This window comes from Stenella coeruleoalba (assembly GCF_951394435.1).
Source record: "Stenella coeruleoalba genome assembly, chromosome: 4".
NCBI classification, from domain to species: Eukaryota; Metazoa; Chordata; class Mammalia; order Artiodactyla; family Delphinidae; genus Stenella; species Stenella coeruleoalba.
The window spans coordinates 129,724,518-129,746,304 of record NC_137149.1 but is presented as its reverse complement, the minus strand read 5'-3'; the positions used below and the strand labels follow the sequence as shown (position 1 = coordinate 129,746,304).

General features: G+C 46.3%; 1 protein-coding gene and 1 pseudogene across 2 annotated transcripts in view; one reads left to right on the top strand and one right to left on the bottom strand.

Moving 5' to 3' along the window:
- Positions 1-21,787, top strand: part of MGST2 (microsomal glutathione S-transferase 2) — a gene marked incomplete at its 3' end in the record, with an annotated part of 71,376 nt that overhangs the window by 26,025 nt on the left and 23,564 nt on the right. Inside the window, 2 exon segments of the mRNA XM_079919673.1 lie at positions 15,276-15,422; positions 19,702-19,801. Of these exon segments, the coding sequence (XP_079775799.1) occupies positions 15,386-15,422; positions 19,702-19,801 (137 nt within the window). The 5' untranslated portion in view covers positions 15,276-15,385.
- LOC307185430 (ribosomal biogenesis factor-like) lies at positions 18,157-19,022 on the bottom strand (annotated as a pseudogene). The gene has a single exon. The product of its transcript is annotated as a ribosomal biogenesis factor-like (transcript).

The window sequence follows — 21,787 nt, the reverse complement described above, 5'->3', positions numbered from 1 at the left end:
GGTATGTCAGGAGCAGCCAGATGGAAAAGATGCATAGGGCAAAGTGTATAGGAAGGGGCCATTCTCCCTGCACCACCATATGTTCACCAACCCAGAGGGTCACCAACCTCCAACAGGTCACCAGTAGCTCCAGTGGCTCTGGAGCTATTTCAGGAATCAAGGCCAAAGACTAAATATTATAACAAAAGATGCTCCCATTCTCTTATCACTTAGGAAATTCCAAGGGTTTTAGGAGCTCTATGGCAGAAGACCAAACGTATATTTGTTATTATAAGTCATGATGTCGTATACAACTATGCACATTTCATTCATTAATTTAAGCATGCATTCAGCTGAGCACTGCATTTAGTCACAACCCACTTTCCCCAAGTCTGCATCCCTGGGGCCTTGCAGACAAATGTATCTTTGGTTCTTGGATCATCTCCTTATTAGACTGGGTTATGCAATTGTACGTACAATTTCTCTTCTCATACTTGAATTAGAAAAGTGCTTTTCAGATTTTAAACACTGTGGTTTGCATGATGTCATTTTAACTTGGGTAATAACAGGAAAGTGAAAATTTTGCTTTATTAGAATAATGCTATGCCTGTTGCAACTTTGTATTTTGGGGAAGGGGCAGAATTCCTCTTAGAGGTTGATGGCTCTTTTGTTTAGGAAAATACCTTGACAGGCCTTTCGGAAATAAAAGGTGGGACCCCCGTGGTGGCAAGGGTTGTGAAAGGACTGCACCACTGAATGTGTGTTCCCTGTATGTGAATTTAAGAGCATTATCCCGGAAGCTTGCAATAAAGGGAGGTTGGGGGACCAGATGTCCCAAAGAGGAAGCAAGGTAGAGAAGGGTCTCTGTAGAGAGAGATGACCTGAACAAAACTGGCAGAGTCAGGACCCAAGGGGAAAACTGGTCCTTGAGAAATTCCTATTAAGGACTCTAAGACTTCATAGGTGATGTTTAGTTTTAAGTTATTTCTGGCCTTATGCTCTGCTATGTCTCCTCTTTTATCTGCAAATAGTTGGTAAATGTCTGTTACACAGAACAACTTTGTGCCAGTGGGGCTGGGGGAACGAGAGTGACCGTGGCCACCATCGAGGGTCATGGTGAGAGACAGGACAGCAGAGAGAGAAGAGGAGAGAACAAGCTGGAGCCCCGCTCTCCAAGGTTTAAGCAAGAGAGGAGAGACCCAGATCCTTTAGCGGTCTCAGGGGGGGTCTTCAATATCCACGTAGAATCCACTCAGCAGTAATCCTTCATCTCCTCATTTCCATTGCTCTTGTCCTCCAGCCTGTCTCTGCCACTCACTCTCATGGTCTTATCAATTGCTGCATCTCTTCCAAAAGTTTGATTTCAAGCATCCTAATCCCTGATTACCCTTGCATACCCTTTCGGCTCACTCCCTGTAGCACCTCTGCTCAAAAAATGATCAAGTACACGTGGATTTTTAACCCATTGGCTTTCCCATCTCTGCATTGCTATTCACCCTTTCATAACCTCACTTATCTCTTAACCCAGCCGAGAGTCTTTGGGTCATTCTTAAAATCATCTTCAGCTCTTCCTTCCATCGGTTTTTCTTGGCAAGACTCCAGTGCTACTTAGATCCAACTCTGCCTATTCTCTGTCTACACCTGAAGAAAGCTGACGGCTACTGGGAACAATCACATGCTCTGCTGATTGGTGTCTCTTTAACTTTATGAACTCAAACTTCAAGTGGGCTGTTATCAGTCTGGGTCCAACCAGGCAAAAAGAAACTAAGTGTTTAAAAGAGTGGGAATCTGATACAGGGAATTGGTTCTGTAAGTGATGGTCAGACTGAGAAGTCCAGGTCGCCGGAGAGGCACCCCAAAGCTTAGCAGTAAGCATGGAGCTCTACCAGCCTTAGGCTGGAGACAAAGATGGAGACAGCATCCCCAGGGCCCAGGACCAAAGTCACTGGGTGACAGGTGACCACGGTAGGAATGTTCCGAGAGAGCCAAGATGAGATGATATAGCCCGCGTGGATCAGTCCCCTGCAATAGTTTGTTCTCACTAAAATAGACACTTATCCTGGATACAGATTCGCCTTCCCTGCCTGAGATACATCTGCCCAAACCACATGCGGCCGGACTCACAACTACTGCACATACGCACTTGTGGCTCCAGCATCATATAACTCTACTGCACCATGATATAACACGTGAGTGCAGAAATCTGAGGTCTGGAAGAAGGCAAGAAACCCTTAAGAGGGCTGAGTAGGGGCTGGGCTGAGGATTACTTAGGTTATCAAACTGATGTTAGTTTTCCCTCTGAGGGGACAGAAGAGCAGTCTGAGAACAGGAAGGTGCTGGAGATCCATAGATGTCAAATGACCACACAATCATTCTCCAGCCGAGGGTAACCCAGCCCTCAGCCTCTGGTCATGTTGGCCACTGTCAGCCGGGAGCTGCCTTCTTTATTTTCTAATTAGGCATTTCTCTTGTCTTTCATCCACAATTCTCCCTTGGGGAAGAGACGACCTCTTTGGGATTTCTTAATTCTCTATGAATTTCTTCTAAATGAGGCTCCATGTAGCCTGGCTTGGGGACATTCCCAGATTCAACAGACCCTCTGGCCTAATCTTTCAACCTGGGGACGACTGTGCCATCCCTACAGCCACCCAGGGTGTGTCGGGTAGATCCAGGTTGCCATCCAAGAGCTGTCTCCCAGGTAGACAGACCCTAGGGAAGGAGGGAGCTCTGTGGGCTCCGGGAGTGCCTGCATTTGGGGGTGTTCAAAAGAGAGAGATGAGGGGAAACTGCTTTTCAAAGGGAAGTAGACGCTGATGTTCTAGTTAGTTCATCGGTTAGAGACCCCAAACCAGATCCATTAGGGTTACCATGTGAGCCCCACGATGGGCCATTTTGCAATTACTTGGATTATTTCAGCTGTGTTTATCCTTAACATCACACACTTGATGAAGTTCATGAGCACATTGTGACCTATGACTTTTCCTGTGACCTCTTGGGGCTAAAATTAAACACAAAATTCTGCCCTCTCCTCAGGATGTTTAAACATTAGTGATCGGATCCTGTTATGGACTGAATTGTATCCCCTCACAAAGTCATATTATTGAAGCCCTAATCTCCAGTACCTCAGAATGTGACTGTATTTGGAGATAGGACCTTTAAAGAGGCAATTAAAATAAAATGAGGCTGACTGTGGAAAACAGCATGGAGGTTCCTTAGAAAACTAAAAAAAGAAAAGATGAAAACTCTAATTTGAAAAGACACATGCACCCCAATGTTCACAGCAACCCTATGTACAATAGCCAAGACATGGAAGCAACCTAAATATCCATCAACAGAGGAATGGATAAAGAAGATGTGGTCCATATATACAATGGAATATTACTCAGCCACAGAAAAGAATGAAATAATGCCATTTGCAGCAACATGGATGGACCTAGAGATCATCACACTTAGTGAAGTTAGTCAGTCAGAGAAAGACAAATAGTGTATGATATCACTTACACAGAATCTAAAAAAACAATACAAACGAATCTATATACAAAACAGATACAGACTCACAGACAGAAAACAAACTTGTGGTTACAAAAGGAGAATGTGACAGGAGGAATAAATTAGGAGTATGGAATTGACAGATACAAACTATTATACATCAAATAGACAAGCAACAGGATTTACTGTATGGCACAGGGAACTATATTCAGTATTTTGTAATAACTTATAATGGAAAATGAACCTGACAAAAAAAATGTAACCAAATCACTTTGCTGGACACCTGAAATGAACACAATACTGTAAATCACTATACTTCAATTACAAAAAAAAAAAAAGTAGTAATGCACACACAAAATAAAATGAGACTGCTTGTATGTGCTCTAGTCCAGCCTGGCTTGTGTCCTTCTAAGAGGAGGAGAATAGGACACACAGAGAGATCTGGAATGCTCACACAGGGAAATGGCCATGTGAGGACACAGCAAGCCACAGAGAGAGGCCTCAGAAGGAAACAAACTGTCCTCACCTCGGCCTTGGCCTTCCAGCCCCCAGAACTGTGATACTTTGTTATGGCAGCCAAGCAGACTAAGATAGGTCCTTTAGATTTGGGGGGCGGGGTGGGGGGGTCGCGGGAATGCTGTGATGGTCCACGGGTGGGAAGGGTCTGTGTGGGAAATGGCCCACCAGTCGCTCTGGGGACCGCTGCAGGCTCCGACTCTGCACCACCCAGCCTGCCTGCTGCCCTCTCTCTTCAGGACACACTATTCCCTGATGTGGGTGGGACTCGTGCCCTGGTGTCAGAGTTGGAGAGAAAATAGAATCGAGATGTGGGTTAGCAGTAGGATGGGGAAGGAAGAAAAAAGCAAATTCATTTATAGTCTGTGGAGAGCCAACCAAGGATCCCGGTGGGAAACAGGGCCGGGCAGAAGGCTCCGCTTTCCTAAATAGAACTCTGTTTTGACACTCTCCCTGCAGCTGTTCCACCCCACGCTTGTCTGTCTCGCCAAGGGCGCCGGTAAAAAGCAGCAGGACTTTAGCCTCTCACGGCGCCATCTGGTGGCGCGCAGGGAGAGGTACAGTGGTTCTTGTGCCCACAGCCCGGTCTCCCCACAGCCAGAGAAATGCCTTCTGTTCTTTAAGAGTAATAGAGGGGTGGGAAGCAGCCGCGGGGCGCAGGGAGATCAGCTCGGTGCTTTGCGGCCGCCTGGAGGGGTGGGATAGGGATAGGGAGGGTGGGAGGGAGATGAAAGAGGGAGGCTATATGGGGACATATGTATGACTGATTCACTTTGTTATAGATCAGAAACTAACACGCCATGGTAAAGCAATTATACTTCAATAAAAATGTTTAAAAAAAAAAGTAAGAGAGGGGTGGATACAAAGACTCTAGGGAAGAAAGGGATGATGCAAAGAGCACTGGACTGGAGTGAAAAAGGGACTCTGGCTTTGAATCTTATTAGCTGCACAATCTTGGGCACGTTGATGAATCTCTTTGTGCCTCCGTTTCTTCATGTAAAAAATATGGGTGACTAATACCAACAGGATTTTGTAAGGATTCATTGTGATAAAGCCCTCAGAGCAGGAAAGTGGTGCCTCAGTGAATGCTTCATCCCTCCTTTTCTTCATTCCTCCTTGTACTCTGCCCCCGTCTCCCCGCCCCGACACGATTTTGTAAATAATCAAAAGTTATTACTGATTATTACAGAAAAGTTATTACAAAAGTTATTACAAAAGTTATTACTGCAGGCACGGCCTTTTTAATTTTATAGGAGGGGTTGAGGGAACGGGGTCTGGAAGAACCTGAAACTGTGTGTTGGGAGAGCAGCAGGGAGTGGGTCCCGGGAGTCCCAGCTGGGACTGGGAGACCCCTAGGCTCTGCCCTCACAGGAATCAGAGTAGCTCAGACCTGTCCTTAGACCTGACCTTGACTTCTTGTTTCAGAAGAGGATCCTGCCTACCTGTGGTAAGGGACAGGAGGTGGCAGGCTCCCATCACCTCAGGCATCCAGGCACTGGTGATTGTTTTGCATTCTTTCTTTTTGAGAGCTCCTCCAGGCCTAGGGATATTATAAATCCGTGAACTAAAGCAACATTGACAAGAGCACCAATTATCTAAACACGCAGTGCAAAACAGGCTAACATCTTGCATATACAGAACATCTGCAATTTGGGTTAAAAAGTGAGAGGGAAGAGAAAGGGGTGCTGTATGCTGAGAAAGGGTTCCAACATATTAAAGGTAACTATTTTCCCCACACATTGAAAAAAAAAATAAGTAAACCTGATGGTATCTCTCCTGCCAGCACTGGGATATAGGGCATGCGTTTATATATGGCAGCTCTTGCAGATGCCGTGTTCTTTCCTGGAGCCTCCCTTTGCCTTCTCTAACACACTAGCCTTGAAATACATAATTCAGCGGGACAAGGGTCCCAACCAGAGACCTGGAAAAATATTCATCGCACACGAAAGAAGATTCAGGGACAGGCTCTTAAGCCCTCTTGGGGCCCTGGAGTCTTAAGATCAATGACTTTGAGCCTCTTGGGTGTTCTGGGCTCCTACTTCTTGCCGTATCCAATGCACACACAGGTACCTCGAACTGAGCCCCCTCCTTTTATCCAGTTCCTCTCTCAGTAAATTGCACTAATGATTTCAGTTAAAATCATTAATCTACCTGGTTGCTCAAGTCAGAAACCAGAAATGTGAGAATCCTTAACTCCTGCCTTCCCGCTGCCTCACCCCTGTATCAGACATATTAGCACACCGTGCCTGATGCCTTAACCTTATGTCTCTCCTGAATCCTCTGCCACACGCTCTACCTAGGCTCCACTGTGGTTGGCTGACTCCCTGTGGGATATCTGTAATCTGCCATCTGAGGACCCCCAGCCATACTGCTGGTGTCCCTGGCTCCTGTCTGAGGTGCCACATGGCAGGGCTTGGGGTGATGTCAGGCCAAATGATACAGACGAGAAGGCTGAGTCATTAACCTGTAGCAAGGGTGTCCCAGTGACTTTGGGGGTGACAAATTACCCCAAAGTTCAGGGGCTTAAAACAATCATTTAATTAGGCTCGTGGACTATGTGGGTCAGTAGGGCACAGTAGGACTGGCCTGTCTCTGTTCCTTGATGTCTGAAGGCGGAGCTGGGTGACTCATGGCTATGAGTGACCCTATGCTCGTGCAATAGAATCATCTGAAAGTATCTTCACTCCCAGGGCTGGCAGTGCATGCTGGCTGTTGACAGGGTCTGTGGTTGGAGCTATGAAGCAGAGCCCCTCCACCTGGGCTCTCTGTGTGGCCTGGGCTTCATCCCAGCACAGTGGCTTTAGGGTCGTCAACTCCTTACAGGACAGCCAAGGACTCCAAGCACAGGTGCTCCAGTGAACAAGGCAGAACCTGCATGGCTTTTTATGACCTGGCCTTGGAAGTCCTACAGCATCACTTCTGCTGTGTTCTCCTGGATATGAGTGAGTAATTCAGGCCAGTCCAGATTCACGATAGGAGATACAGTTCCCATCTCATGATGGGAGAAATTTGCAGATGTGGGGTTTTTTTTTTTTTTTTTGTGGTACGCGGGCCTCTCACTGTTGTGGCCTCTCCCGTTGCGGAGCAAGGCTCCGGACGCGCAGGTTCAGCGGCCACAGCTCACGGGCCCAGCCACTCCGTGGCATGTGGGATCCTCCCGGACCGGGGCACAAACCCGCGTCCCCTACATCGGCAGGCGGACTCTTAACCACTGTGCCACCAGGGAAGCCGTGCACATGTGTTTTACTGGGAGATTTTGAAGACATGTTTTAAAACTGCCACGGGGGAGTCTTTGACCAGTGAGAGATGGGAGATAGAAGCTATATTCTCCTTCGTCTCTCCAGTGGACTGTTCTAGGGCGCAGTTACTCCAGCACCCCATCCAAAGATATCCTGGGTGGCTGGCTGGGTGCCTGTTCAGTGACTAGCTGTGTCTCATCACAGCTCATCTGGAGCAGTGGTCTGGGTGGAAACGCACAGCTTCCCGTCATTCTGCCTTACTTCCCTTTCCCTCACTCTTGCTGCCCTGGTACCGTGCTGTCCAGGTAAAGCACCAGTCTTTAAGCCTTGCCTCGGGCTTTGCTACTTTCAAGAGCATGGGCTAAGATACTCACCACAACCAATCTGTCACCCAATCCCACTGATTTATTCTTTTAAGTATCTTTCTTATCCACTCACTTTTCTCCATTCACACCGACATTCCCCAAGGCTGGGCCACACCTCCTCTTGCCGGACCACAATAGATCTTCCCAACAGATCGCTTTAGATCTACACTAATAGTTCTCTCCCATCAGTCCACACTGAAGTTAGAGTGATCTTTTTGAAATAAATCTCATCGCCAAACCTCCCAGCCTAAAACCCCCAGCCTAAAACCCCTGCGTGGTTCCTGATTCTCATTCTAAACTAGGGCTTTTCCTCTGCAGCATCGTTGACATCTTGAGTGGGAGAATTCTTTGCTGTGGGGCTGCCCTGTGCAGTGTAGGATATCTACTCCCCAGATGCCAGTAGCAGCCTACTCCCAGTTGTGACAAGTAAAAATGTCCCTGGAGGGGAGGGAGGCAAAATCGTCTCGGTTGAGAAGCTCTGGTCTCAAGTAAGCATTCCTGACATCCCCCTGCGTGGACTGGCCCTGGCTCACCAGGTGCCACCCTCTCCCAGGTCTTTATGTAACAGCCAAGGCTAGACTTCTCTCAGCCTCCTCTGAACCATGCCAGGGCCTTTCCCTATTCAGGCCTTCTTACTGCTGTTCCTCAGCCTGGAACATTCCCTTTTCTCCTGCCTATCCACCCTCGACACACACACCTGCACAGCACTCATCTGGCTCACCCTTTATCATCAGTCCTCGGCTAAAACGTCACTTTTGTGAAGGCTCCTCTGGCCTCCCAGACTAGGTTAGTCCGGTGATGCATGCTCCCATGGCATCAGCGACTGCACACTTAACAGCATTCATCACAGTGATGGTGAATTAATTAGCCTTGGGAAGCCCTGTTAACGCTTTCCTCAAGCCTCTGTAACCTCCACCAGAGCGTGATGCTGTCATCTTGCTCAGCCCTGTATCTCAGTACTTAGCACAGAGCTTGGCGAGTGGTAGGTGCTCAGCGCATTTGGGAATGAATGAATGAATGAACGGACAAATACTACCTACGTGTATTCTTGAGAATCTTCACATTCCTTTCTTTCCTTGCTTTAGATTTTCCTCTGTCACTATGAAGCGGGACTCTCACTGCATGTGTGGGTGAAAGCCCCGTTCTCTGATGTTTTATCAGCCAAACTCTCTGACTGATCCTGAGAATCTTTCCAGACCCTGCTCAGCTCTTTGACCTGCTCCTCTACAAAGCATTTATGTAAAGTACTTTGCAGAGTACTTTTAAATTTTACTAAACTATTCTAGAAGCCAGAGGTACATTGAAGGATCAAAGTCCAAGATGTGGTATTTGATTCCTCAAAATATTTACCGAAAGATGGAATCTCGGGCTTCCCTGGTGGCGCAGTGGTTGAGAGTCCGCCTGCCGATGCAGGGGACATGGGTTCATGCCCCGGTCCAGGAGGATCCCACATGCCGCGGAGCGGCTGGGCCCGTGAGCCATGGCCGCTGAGCCTGTGCGTCCGGAGCCTGTGCTCCGCAATGGGAGAGGCCACAACAGTGAGAAGCCCGCGTACCACAAAAAATAAATAAAATAAAAATAAAAAGATGGAATCTCCTCTCTTGGCTGCTTGTCCACCAAATGGGACTTCTTTTGTCTTTTCTCACCTCTCATTCCTGACTACCTCCTGCAGGGATGCCAAATGTGACGTGTTGCGTCCTGTTTTGGACCGTTTCTCAATGGAATATAAGCCTTTAGGGCAGAGTCTGTGTTTGGCTTGTGTCTAGTTTTAACCAGGACTAAGGGTTAAATTTTGGTCATTTTACATTTAAGCACCAGTGGGTTTTGTTCCTATCACAAGCTCTTGCTGGGAAGTGTCAATATGCTGATTTCTGAAAACCTGGCATTTTTCAGGGCATCCTTTAGAAATGATTCTGGAAAACAGTGTCTGTTAACTGACTTGTTCCAGTTTTGCTGATGTGCATTCTCAGGGCATGTGGAAAGCTGGAGGAGGAAGTTTAACTGAGCCGGGAGGCTGGCCCATGGTGACGCTCCAGCTTCCTCCCAAGGTTGCTGAATCCCTGATTTCTGGTAACCCTGGGATTTACTCCCCCTAGTGGTTTGACGAAATATAACTTCTCTCGATGGAAATGACAAACTTTCAGCTATGATGCCCAGCTCTGAATGTGTGGCGGCTCAGAATCTTCCGAATGCAAATCAGGGATGAAAAGAGATGATAAGCCGATGGGTCCTCTGAGAAGGGGATGGGAAATCGGATCATGGAGGTGGGAGACGCAGAGGGCGGAGGAAGCTGTTTTGTCTAAAATTCTGGTCCCAGAAACTGCCAGAGACTGAAATCCCGAGGATGCTTTGCTAACGAAGTCCCAGCAACAAAGGCGAGAACCAGACACAATCTAAGGTAAAGCAGGAGGGATAAACAAGAAGAAAGAAAGGAAGAGAAAAGGAAAGTGAAAACCAGGCATCCAATCTTTGAAATTCCTTATCCTCTTGCTAAGGTAGCAGAACAAAGCAGTCATAGGCCTTCATGCCTAGGTTCGTGTCACGCTAGGGTTTTCCTCTTTGGGGGTGATCCACTAGCATGTGGGACCCTGTGGCAGCTGACTACTGTGAGAGATGTCTTTCTCTCCCGTTATAGTGATAATATCCTGTTAACCTCAGCGTCTCTTCTTTCCAGTTTAAAAGTAGCAACCCCATGCTTGTGGCTCATCTGACTTCATGGCGTTGGCTGTTGACTACAGGCGAAACACAAGACCTGGATTATCTACAAAATACAAGCCTACCCCTCACCCATCACTCCTAAACAATGATAGACACAGGCTTTAGGGATATTAACTCGGGGACAGGCTTGTGAATTGGACGTGGCCAGTTACCCAGAAATATGTATACTATATATATGTATGTAGGTATGTGTGTGTGTGTGTGTGTGTGTGTGTGTATATATATATATATATTCTTTTTCAGATTCTTTTCCATTATAGGTTATTACAAGGTATTGAATATAGTTCCCTGTGCTATACAGTAGGTCCTTGTCATTTATCTATTTTATATATAGTAGTGTGTGTCTTTTAATCCCAAGCTCCTAATTTATTTTGTTATATTTCTTCTTCTGCAGGACATGACTGGGCCTTCGATCTGATAGATGGGTGTCTTGTGAGTCATGTTGGCCCAGGCTGGGCTGTGAGGCAATTACCATGGTTTGGCGTGTCAGCCCCGTGGCAGATTTAGTGCCACATTTCAAAGGCCGAGCTGCTTTTAACTGTTTGCTCTTAATCTGCGACCTTTTGTGTTTTCTCATCGAGAGGGGGAATAGCTGCCCTTTCCTAGGCTTTAACAAGCCCCAGAGAGACAGGAGGGGAAGCCACAGTCCCCCCTTTTTCTGAAGTAGCCCAATCACACTGCACCCTCTGCATGCTAGATTTCTGTCCCACCTACATAGGATAGGATGCCTAGTGAAGGGACCGGGCAACGCACGAGAGACGAACTAACATTTACGCCTTAAGGACAAGCCAAAGAGAAACGTCGTGTTTTAGTTCAGAGGAGGCGAGCTCTCTTCCTTTCGTGTGTAGAAATCTCAGTAAGTTTTCGGAGGCAGTAGCTGGCCGTGCTGATGTCACAAAATCCAAGAGATTTCTCAGTTAAATTCGTGTCTATTTCAAAAGCGCCTTTGGTGATTCTAAAGTGAGAACTGCCAAGTCTCGATGGACATCAAAACCAGTTAGCGGGCAAGTACTGGTGGATCTGATGAGGAATTAGCTGGGACACCGGCTCCAGCCAGACTGCTCTCTACTGAGACCTCGGAGCACCCCTTCTCCCCCACCTCAGCCTCGATTTCTCTCCTGTGTCTGTCTTTTCCTCCTTCCTCCACCCAGGCACCCCCAAAGTCCTGCCGTGGAAATCTCCCTCCATTTCTCCCGGGCTGCACCCTGAGGCCCCCAGGATCCCGTTCCTCCCACCCTCACCTCTTCCCTCCTGCCACTGCAGAACCTGCCATACCCATTCCTCTTCCTTCCCGGGCTCCAAGGACACCCACTTTGGCTTCCACCAGCTGCTTCATTCCCCCAACCGCACCCCAAGATGGTGTGTGATCGTTCCTCTTTGGGAAGCAGTGAGATGGTGCGACTAGACCAGCTTCCCAAAGCTCTCTGGGTCGCAGTGTCCTTACCTGTAAACTGAGAATAATTTACAACTTTAGAGCAGTGTTGTGTGAGTTATATGAGCCTGTGGTTGCTTAACCAACATGAAACTGATGTTCAAAAACAGATCCCGAATGAGGCCTAGAAATCTGCGTGTTTATATCACCTCAGGTGATGGTGGCAGGTGGTGAGGACCTCACTGAGAGACACTGGTTAAGACGGTGGTTCTCTACCTTGACTGTGCACTAGAATCATCTGGGGAGTTTTTAAAAAGTTCAGGTGCCTGGGTCGAACCTGAGATCAATTAAATCAGAATTGCTTTTGGTGGGGAAAGCTAAGCGCCAGTATTTTTAGTGACCCCCGGGTGATTTCAGTGTACAGCCAAAGTTAAGCACAAGGGCTTTGGGAGCAGCAGGGCTGGGCTATACTGACCTTGGGCCAGTCACTAACCCCTGAGCCTCCGTTTCTCCATCTGAACAATGGGAATAAAACATTTGCTTCATTGTTGATTAGGCAGATTAGTTGAGACATTTCTGCATGGGGCCTGGCACAGTGCTCGAAACTTCCCTTCTGTTGAGTGGAATTGGGAGCTGGGGTGGTGGACATCAGAGCCCCTGTCAGACTGAGGTCCGTCCAGGGTGTCTCAGCCCTCTGGGCCCAGGGTCCTCCTGCCTTTTGCTGCTGTGGTCCCAGAAAGTATATATGAATCCAGCTCTGAGCATGGCCCACAGGGAGCCTGGCTTCTCTCCATGGGGGGGTGGGCAGGGAGTTTTTGCCAACAGCCCTCTTTTAAAAGTGCTTCATTTCAAATACTATTTGGTTTAAAAAAATTTACTAATGATTAAGCAAAGAGGCAAATGAAGTGTTAATTCCTCTCGTTCAACTGCCAGTATGCAGCATGTTACCTCACTTATGGGTTACAATTTTCTTTACCGTGAAGCCACCTGAGAACATGGCCACCATTTATAATGTTATTTTTGTAAGAATATGTGCCTTGAGGTCCAAACATTCAGTTTACAAATCCCCTTTGGAGACATGAGGGTAGAATGTGTGTGTGTGTGTGTGTGTGTGTGTGTGTGTGTGTATGTGTATGAGTGTGTGAATATATGTGTGTTAGTGTGCGTATTTATGAGAATGTGAGTGTGTAGGAATGTGTGTGAATCTGTACGTGAGTGTGTTTATGTATGTGTGCACATGTGTGTGTGTGTGTGCGTGTGTGTGTGTGTAGGGCTGCGTGGGCTGGGGCTTGTCAACAAGAATTTCTAATTCCCCTCCCCGGTCCCTAGATCCTGCTTTACTTTATCCTCTCCCAAGCCTTTTGTACACTTAAGACAACTCAGGTTCAGACCTATTACTGTCAAGAGCCGTTCTGAAGCAATTCAAGTGCTCTGTTTCCATTCTGGGAAATTATAACAGCATCCTGTGATCATTGCTGCTTTGTACCGGGCCCTTCCCTACAAATAGATCTTGTCTCTTCTGCGTCCACCAGGCCTGAGGGCATGGAGGGGGCGGCAGAGAGACCTCGTGGACGCCCTGCCACGTGCCCCGTTCTGTGCTGTTTGCATCCCGCGTGTTATTTCATTGTCATCAGATGGACCCTGTGTGGTTGGTCCTATTATTTCCCTTTGAGAAAACAGGTCAGGGGATGTTTAGCGACTCGCCAACACCATACAGGGACGTGAGCCTAGATCACTAGCTCAAAGCTTGTGCTCTTCTCACTACACTACCCTGGGGACTCATCTTTAGTTTCCTCTCCTTTCTGCTCCCCTTTTGTCTCTGCCTTTGAGCCTGGATGGGACATTCCTGGTGTTGGATGGCTGTCAGTTTCTGCCTGAGGCTTGGTGTAACCTGTAATCCTCTGCCCTGTGCCCTGCCCATCCCAGGGCAAAGGGCTCCCCAATGTAGGAAATGCCTTAGCGCTCTGTAGCTTGATTTCCACACCCAGGGTCACAGAGCAAAGTGCTCCAGCTTCTGAAGGGGGAGAAAATGTTCTGCAGGACCGCTGCAATTCCCTGAATTTTTGCAACATGTAGGCTGGGGCATATTTTCTCAAGTTTGGTTAATCTGAGCTTTGTTTGCTGCGTTGTTAAGGTGTTTTCAATTGGTCAGGACTTCCAGCAAGAGAATGAAATAAACACTAGGCACGTGGAAACCCTTTTCTGGGCTAGTTTTCAATCAGGAGTATTATGGTCCTTGATAATTGTGATCACTGACGGTTTCTGGGCATCCTCGGGCAGGTGGTGTGTTTTCTGTCTCTCTGTGGCCAGGCCTGTTGGCAGCAGAGACGGCTTGCCGTAGTACCAGTGGAAACCAGGACAACAAGCTGTCGTTTTTTGGAGGGACAGGGATAGAACACAGAGGGTGAAGTCAGGGAATAATTGGGGGGGATGCAACTGGTCTGAGAGAACATGTCTATAGTTATATATATATCTTTTCATCTGTCACCAAAATTATTCAGAAATAGTTACATTTAGAGTTTACATTTCATAACAACAGTTCTTTCACATGGTTTGGGGTTGTTTTTATATTACCAAACTTTTCTCTGGTTTGCCTTATCCAGAGTATAATTTTGGTAACAAACACTGATTAATAAGCTAAACTCTCACAAACTCTTATAGTTTTTTTGAGTTTATATAGGGAATATAAACCTTTTAAAAACATTTTACTAGGGCTTCCCTGGTGGCACAGTGGTTGAGAGTCCACCTGCCGATGCAGAGGACACGGGTTCGTGCCCCAGTCCGGGAAGATCCCACATGCAACGGAGCGGCTGGGCCCGTGAGCCATGGCCGCTGAGCCTGCGCATCTGGAGCGTGTGCTCCGCAGCGGGAGAGGCCACAGCAGTGAGAGGCCCGCGTACCACACACACAAAAAAGTTCTCAGCACAAGAAAAAAACTGTAATTATGTGAGGTGATGGGTGTTAACCTAAACTTATTGTGGTGCTCATTTTGCAATATATACATATATCAAGTCATTATGTTGTACATCTGAAACTAAAACAATGCTATATGTCAATTATATCTCAACTAAAAAAAGTTATGGTCACCACGATGATGGGAGAGTTGGGGTGACAGTGGGAGGAAGCCTGGCAGGGGGCTTAGGGCACTGTTGGAATATGCTGGACACGGGTTCAAATCCTAGATCTTCCATTTACTAGGGAATAAAGTTAGAATCGGCTTAAATTAGCATGTTAATCTCAGTGGGGTTAAATAAAATCTTCCATCGCCTCTCTTTTCCCATGGGAGGTGGGAAAGGTCTCATCAAGGCCTTGGAGCCAGGCAGGGGACTAAGGAGTCCAGACTTTGGAAGAGAAGGAGAGGGAATTGTTTTCGAACTGGCTGAGACGGGTTAGCCGCAGGCGCTGAGGCTGGAGGGCTAACCCCGCAGGTCAGGTCGGAGCTTGAGGAGATCTGAAGCGGGTCGGGGAAGCTGTGCCCGATCCAGGTGAAGATCTTTGACAGACAGCCTGGACCCGCCTGCCTCTCTGATTCCTGTTCCAGGGCAAAGGTCACGCAGCCGCTTGAACCTCCCTTTTTTTTTCTCTCTCCTTTCTCAGCTCTGTTCGCCTTATAAGGAAGGTCAGCCTTGCCAAGTCGAAAGTGCCTTTGTTATCTTCCCCTCGATTTCTGCGAATAGTCCTGTGAACCAGAACTTTCCACATGAAAGATGGCTGCTCTCTCTGTCCTCTCTGCCTGTCAGCAAAGTAAGCGTCCCGGGGTGTGTGTGTGGGGGGGGGAGAGGGAGGGAGGGAGCGTTTTGGGGTTTCTACTCACTTGCTGGTGGTCCGTGGGCTTTGCAGAGCACGCTGTGCTCAGGGTCATCGGTGCCCCCTTCCCTGGGGACAGGCAGAGATTTGGAACATTCCAGGGATTAGTTCTTCCAGTGGGGATGCCATGGGCCTTTGAGCCCAGAGATTCTGCATATCTGTAGTTACAACCCACAGCCCAGTTCGAGTGAGCATTAGAAATGCGGTAACCTGGGGGAAGTGGGCTATAAATATTAATCTGGAGTGTTCCAAAGGTAACATTGTACCTGCTTATAAATCATGGCTGTGATTTCTTGAACCCCGATCTTTTAATTACTGTGTGTTTCTTAAATAAGCTGGGTATGGCAGGTATGATTATCAAGTTAAAAAAAAAGTCTCCTGCAAAAATATGAGCTTCAGATTAAGTAATTCATTCTAAATTTTAAAGTGCCTTCCCACTAGGATTATTCAGTATCCTGATTGCCTGGTTAAATAGAGGCTTCTTCTCCTCTGGGGTCGCTTTTGCTCAATTCATATTATCTCAGGCATGTGCTTCCTTAACATGCAAAATGGGAAAAAGGGGTCTGAGCTCTGGTGAGCACGACTTATGAAGAACACGTGTTTCTTTATTTTCCCAGTGTGCTTGTACCAGGAAACGGGGCAGAGCAGCGGACGTCTCGGCCCAAGCACGGGGCACCACGGTTTAGGATAGATAAAGAGTCTGCACACACACTCAATGGCAGACTTGCTAGCCAGTCTGTTTTGTGAGTTTATGAAAACATTATACCTTAAAACACATGTTTTGTGGTTTGATTTACCGTCTTTTCTGGAGTAAAGCAGGATGCTTATAGCCAACTAAAGCAGCACTTGGGTCTGAAACGCCTTGTGTTGACCCTCTACACGTAGGCACGGTCCACCCCGTGTGTGCCCACCTCCTGGCCCTGCAGAGAGCACAGGGGCAGCTCCACGGTTGCCCCAGGCTGGCATAGCCTCTGCCATCCCCACAGAGAGGTTCTGTTTGCTGGTGGGTGCAAGGGCTGGTGTGAATTGCAGTCTGAAGTTCAGGCAGCTGAGTTGGGAAGGGGAGACGGGGCCAATGGTGGTTGGTGATAGATAGGGGAGAGAGAGAGAGAGAGGGAGTTGGCATTAAGAACCAGAATTCGCTGCTTTAGCGAAAGTCTGGTGTTTACAGAGGTGAGACGCCCTGTGCTATAGTAGAAGCAACTCAAGGCTTGAAAACAGACTTGTATCTTCTGGTCCAGCCACTTACAAGCTGGGTGCCCTTGGCCGGGAAAATCTGTCCTTCAGTGTCCTCATGAAAGAGGGTTAAACAGGACACTGGGTAGGAAGTGCCCACCATGGTGCCTGGCCCAGGGTTGGTGTTCAGCACAGTCACTTCCAGTCCTTGGCTGCTTCCCCACAGAGAGAAGCTTCTGGTGGATTGAGAGGCAGCCTTGCGGTGAAGAAGCCCAGCTGTGGCTGGGCTGAGAGTGGGGGCAGGATGAGGGGTCTTGATTCACTTTCCCCAGCACACGTGTCCCGCTGAGGCCCCTGACCTGAGACTCCTTGGAACTGGAGCTGATGCAACTGAGTACTCCTTCCTGGGGCTGGAGGTGGGCGGGGTCTTCCATTTACTGAAGCTCATTCCTCACAGATGCTGACCAGGTGCAATGAACAACCAGAAGAAGCCAGCCCTGCAAAGCTTTCACTTATTCGCCTGAATTTTGAAGCTCTAGGTTCTGGCGCCGTTGCCAATAGAAAGATCTAGGAGCACACATCTTTCGTCGTTTCCATTTTATCGTGAAAACCAGAAGCGTTGCCCGGTGTGTTCTCTGAGGCTGCGGAGCACGTTAGAAGCAGTGGTAGCAGCAGGGTCCAGGGTGGCCAAGCCCCACTTTTCCCCTCCATAGATAGACCTCCTCTTTGGCTCCAGCTGAGGCCGTGAGCCACTGGCCTCTCCAGCTTTATGCTGCCTTGAAAAGACTTAGCCGAGGGTTGGAAACCGTCAGTGCCTAATCCCACACTTATCTTCACTCTACTCTCCCAGACTTCAGTGATATGACTACAGCTTGAACGAGAAAGAGGCCAGTCCACACTTAGATGTTCAGCTGTAGCTTCTAAATCAGGACCAACACTTCATTTGCAGCAGAGGGGAATGAAGGGGAAGGAAAGTAGCCGGCTGTGAGAGGCTTACTCGACCAGGTTCAGTATTTACTGACTTCTTGTTGGAGGGGAGATAGTACCATGATTCAGGAGGAAACACATGGCCCCTAATACTGTCACACAGTGAGAGACTGAAGCTGCAAACTTGGTGTGGAAAAGGAAATTATTTGTAAAACATTAGCAAGTAGGAAATGGGTATCAAGGTACTAAAATAAGGGCGACCAGAACAGTGTTGGAGAGAAACTGTGAGAAACTGAAACTGGAAGAAATAATCTGAAGGGAAATAATAGACCCCAGAAGTTAACTACGGGGTAAAACGAGGGAGATAAGGACAGGAGGTGAGAACTATTTACAGAGGAGGAGGTGTGGGTCTGAAAGTGAAAGAGGGTCACAGAACTGATGATCAGAGGCAGGTGATCCCAGGCATTGGGGTTTCATAATCTAATGTATTTTCCATGCAGCAGATGCAGAAGAAAGTCATAATCATTTCATAATAGGGAAGCTGAGTCCTGCAGGGAGCCATCATCCCCAAGTTTTCTTGTGACCCCCCCTTCCTGTCCTTCCTCACGTCCAGGCAACCACTGATCTACTTTATGTCACTGTAGATTCACTTGCATTTCTGAGAATTTTATACAAATAAACTTATACAGTAATACTTTTTGGGGGGTCTTGCCTCTTTCATTTAGCATAAATTTTTGTATAAAACATTTAACTTATTGGTCTTTTGGGGGAATTCGATGCATCACCAGTGTATTACAACTGAGCCATTCATCTTGTAGCTTCATCAGCATTAACTGGTTCGTTTTCATGACACTGCTGAAGAATCAGCTGTTTCTGCAGAGGTTCAAGAGAAAGGCCTTTTGAGAAGTGTGCAAGTTCCTTTTGTATATCTACGAAAGCTTTATTCACTCAGTTATCTTTTTCATCATTCACAATGTTTATCTTAAGATTAGTGGTAACTGGTTTTGCTTTATTTTTAACCTTAAAGCTTTTTTGGCTGGCTGTGTGGAATACACTCCTGGACTTCTGCCCTCTTAGTTTGTCCTTGGCCATTGTCAGACCTCCGATACCCCTCGTGCAGCTGCTCAAGTTCCAGGTGACACCATCTGCACACACCTCATTCTGCATAATTATTCTGAGATTCATCCATGTTGCTTCATTTATTAATAGTTCATTCCTTTTTACTGTTGAATAGTATCCTGTTGTATGGACAAAGCACAAATTATTTATCCACTCACTGTTGATAGACATTTGTGTTAGTTGGCGTTCTCCAGAGAAACAGAACCAATAGGATACACACACACACACACACATACACACTCTCACATATCTATTTTAAGAAATTGGCTCATATAATAGTTGGGGCTGGTGAGTCTGGCATTTGCAGGGTGGATTGCAAGACTGGAAATTCCAACAAGAATTGATGTTGCAGTCTTGGGTCCAAAGGGAGGCAAAAATCTCTTCCTCTTTGGGGGACCTCAGACTTTTTTCTTAAGGCCTTCAACTGATTGGGTGAGGCCCACCCACAATATGGAGGGTCATCTGCTTTACTCAAAGTCTACTGATGGAAATGTTAATCACCTCTAAAAAATACCTTCACAGCAACATCTAGACTGGTGTTTGACCAAACAACTGGGCACCATGGATAGCCTAGTTGACATATAATCTTAACCATCAGGGAGTTGTTCCTAATTTTTGGCTATTACAAATAAAGCTGTTGTAAACATTTGTGGACGGGTGTTTTTATGGATGTATGACTTAATTTCTCATGGGAAAATTCTAGTTGTGGAATGACTGAATCATATGGTCAATGTATATCTAACTAAAAAATTCCTTCCAAATGGTTTTCCGAAGTTAGTTGTATCATTTTACATTCCCACCAGCAGTGTGTGAGAATTCCAGTTGATTTTGTATCTTCACTTGTCTGTCTGTCTTTTCTAGTTGGTATGATCTGTCTTTTTAATTTTAGAAATTTAAATAGGTATGTAGTGTATCTAACTGTGGTTTAAACTTGCATTTTACTAATGAATAATGATGTGCCACATGTTTAATGTTCGTTCCTCTTTACTTGCAGGTTATTTCGCTTTGCAGGCAGGAAAGGCGAGATCAAAATACAAAGTCACACCCCCAGCAGTCTCTGGGTCACCAGAGTTTGAGAGAATGTTTCATGCACAGTGAGTAATGCTTTTCCCTTCAGGGGTATGGATCTGCCACATACACACAATTCCTAATTAGAGGAAAGATACGCAGAGAAGATAATGCCATTATAACAAACCACTCTTCCTGGCCAAGACCCTTCTCATGATCCTTGAGGTTTGAAGTAGGCAGTGCATGGAGTTTCTACCCACCTATATTACAAATTCAGAGGATACATTTACAGAAAAGGCTGGGATCTTAGGGGGGATTGCTATATGTCTCTAAGTGTGGCAGTTTGGTCCAAGAGCCTGGAAGGGGCTCCCTGAGAGTTCAGTAGCCTCATGTTGGAATAGTTATGCTATCAATTTTCTATCTGAAATCTTTACTTCTTCCTCTCCACTTCAAAACAGAGGTAGGTCAGTGTTATCCTCTGCCAATAACCCATTTCCTAAAATCAGAAACCTATAATAATGAGAAAGCTTCCTATTTCATGTGTATTCATAGTTGTTTTTTTTTTTTAACATCTTGTGCTCCTTGCCTTTTCAGATCCACACAGAATGTTCCACTATAAACACCACGAATTTGCCTGATGCAAGATGCTAGGGCTCCCTTTACATTTAATCCCCCAAACCCGGTGCTTTTAAAAACATTGCACATATCACCATTTATACATTGCTTGGTTCTTTTGTTAATAGTTTGGGATTTTTCATGTTTGTTCTTGAGTGAGGTTGGACTATAATTTTTCTTTTTTCGTATGGTCCTTGCTCATTTTGATATCAAGATTATGTTAGCCTCACAGAATGAATTAGAGAATTATTTTCTCAGAGTTTTAATAAGATTGGAAGAGTGTGTTCCTTCAAAGTTGTTAGAATTTACCTATAAAATGATCTAGACCAGATGTTTTTCTTGTGAAAAAAAATTAAACTATGAGATTTGATTTCTTTAATGATTATGGAATTACTCAGTTTTTTTATTATGTCTTGAATTAGTTTGGGTCAGACATGGCCCTTGAACTGTGAACATTGGTCTCTTGTCCATCTAATTGCTCCAAGGAGGATGGCACACACTATTTCCCTAGGCTTGAAAGTGTGATGAACACCACTGGTAGTACAAGAGATAACTTTAAGAGGTGCAGAGGCATGTTTCAACATGTTTTAAAATGTGGTAAGAATGTGTAACTTGAGCTCTACCCTGTTAACAAAATGTTGAGGGTATAATATATTACTGTTGACTAGAGGTACAATGTTGTATAACAGATCTCTAGAGCTTATTCATCTAACTTGGCTGAAACTTTATGCCCAAGGTATGATTTTATTTTATTTTTTTAATTAAAAAATATTTTTGTTTATTTATTTATTTTGGGTTGCATTTGGTCTTTGTTGCTGTGCGCGGGCTTTCTCTAGTTGTAGAGAGCAGGGGCTACTCTTCTTTGCAGTGTGCGGACTTCTCATTGCAGTGGCTTCTCTTGTTGTGGAGCACAAGCTCTAGGTGCGAGGGCTTCAGTAGTTGTGGCATGCGGGCTTAGTAGTTGTGGCCTGCGGGCTCTAGAGTGCAGGCTCAGTTGTTGTGGCACATGGGCTTAGTTGCTCCACAGCATGTGGGATCTTCCTGGGCCAGGTCTCAAACCCGTGTCCCCCTGCATTGGCAGGCGGATTCTTAACCACTGTGCCACCAGGGAAGTCCCCCAAGGTATGATTTTAAATAACATTGGACCACATGATGAGAAAGTCATTTCCACTGTCTTTGAATCTTTGTGTTATATCAAGTGGAAAGTATTGATTTGGTGCTGGTATGTCCGACATCCCCAAATATTTATTTTTATCAGGGTAATACATGTATGTAGTCTGAAAATAAAGTGAGGTTACAAACCTTATAACAACAAGTAATTCTCCTTATCCCCAATCCATCCCCAGAGACAGCCATTGGCACTCCTTTTGACTACTACTTTTGGTATTTATTTCCATATTTCTAAATACTTTGTGTTCACTGCTATTTATTGATTCACAAATTTTAGACATTATCAA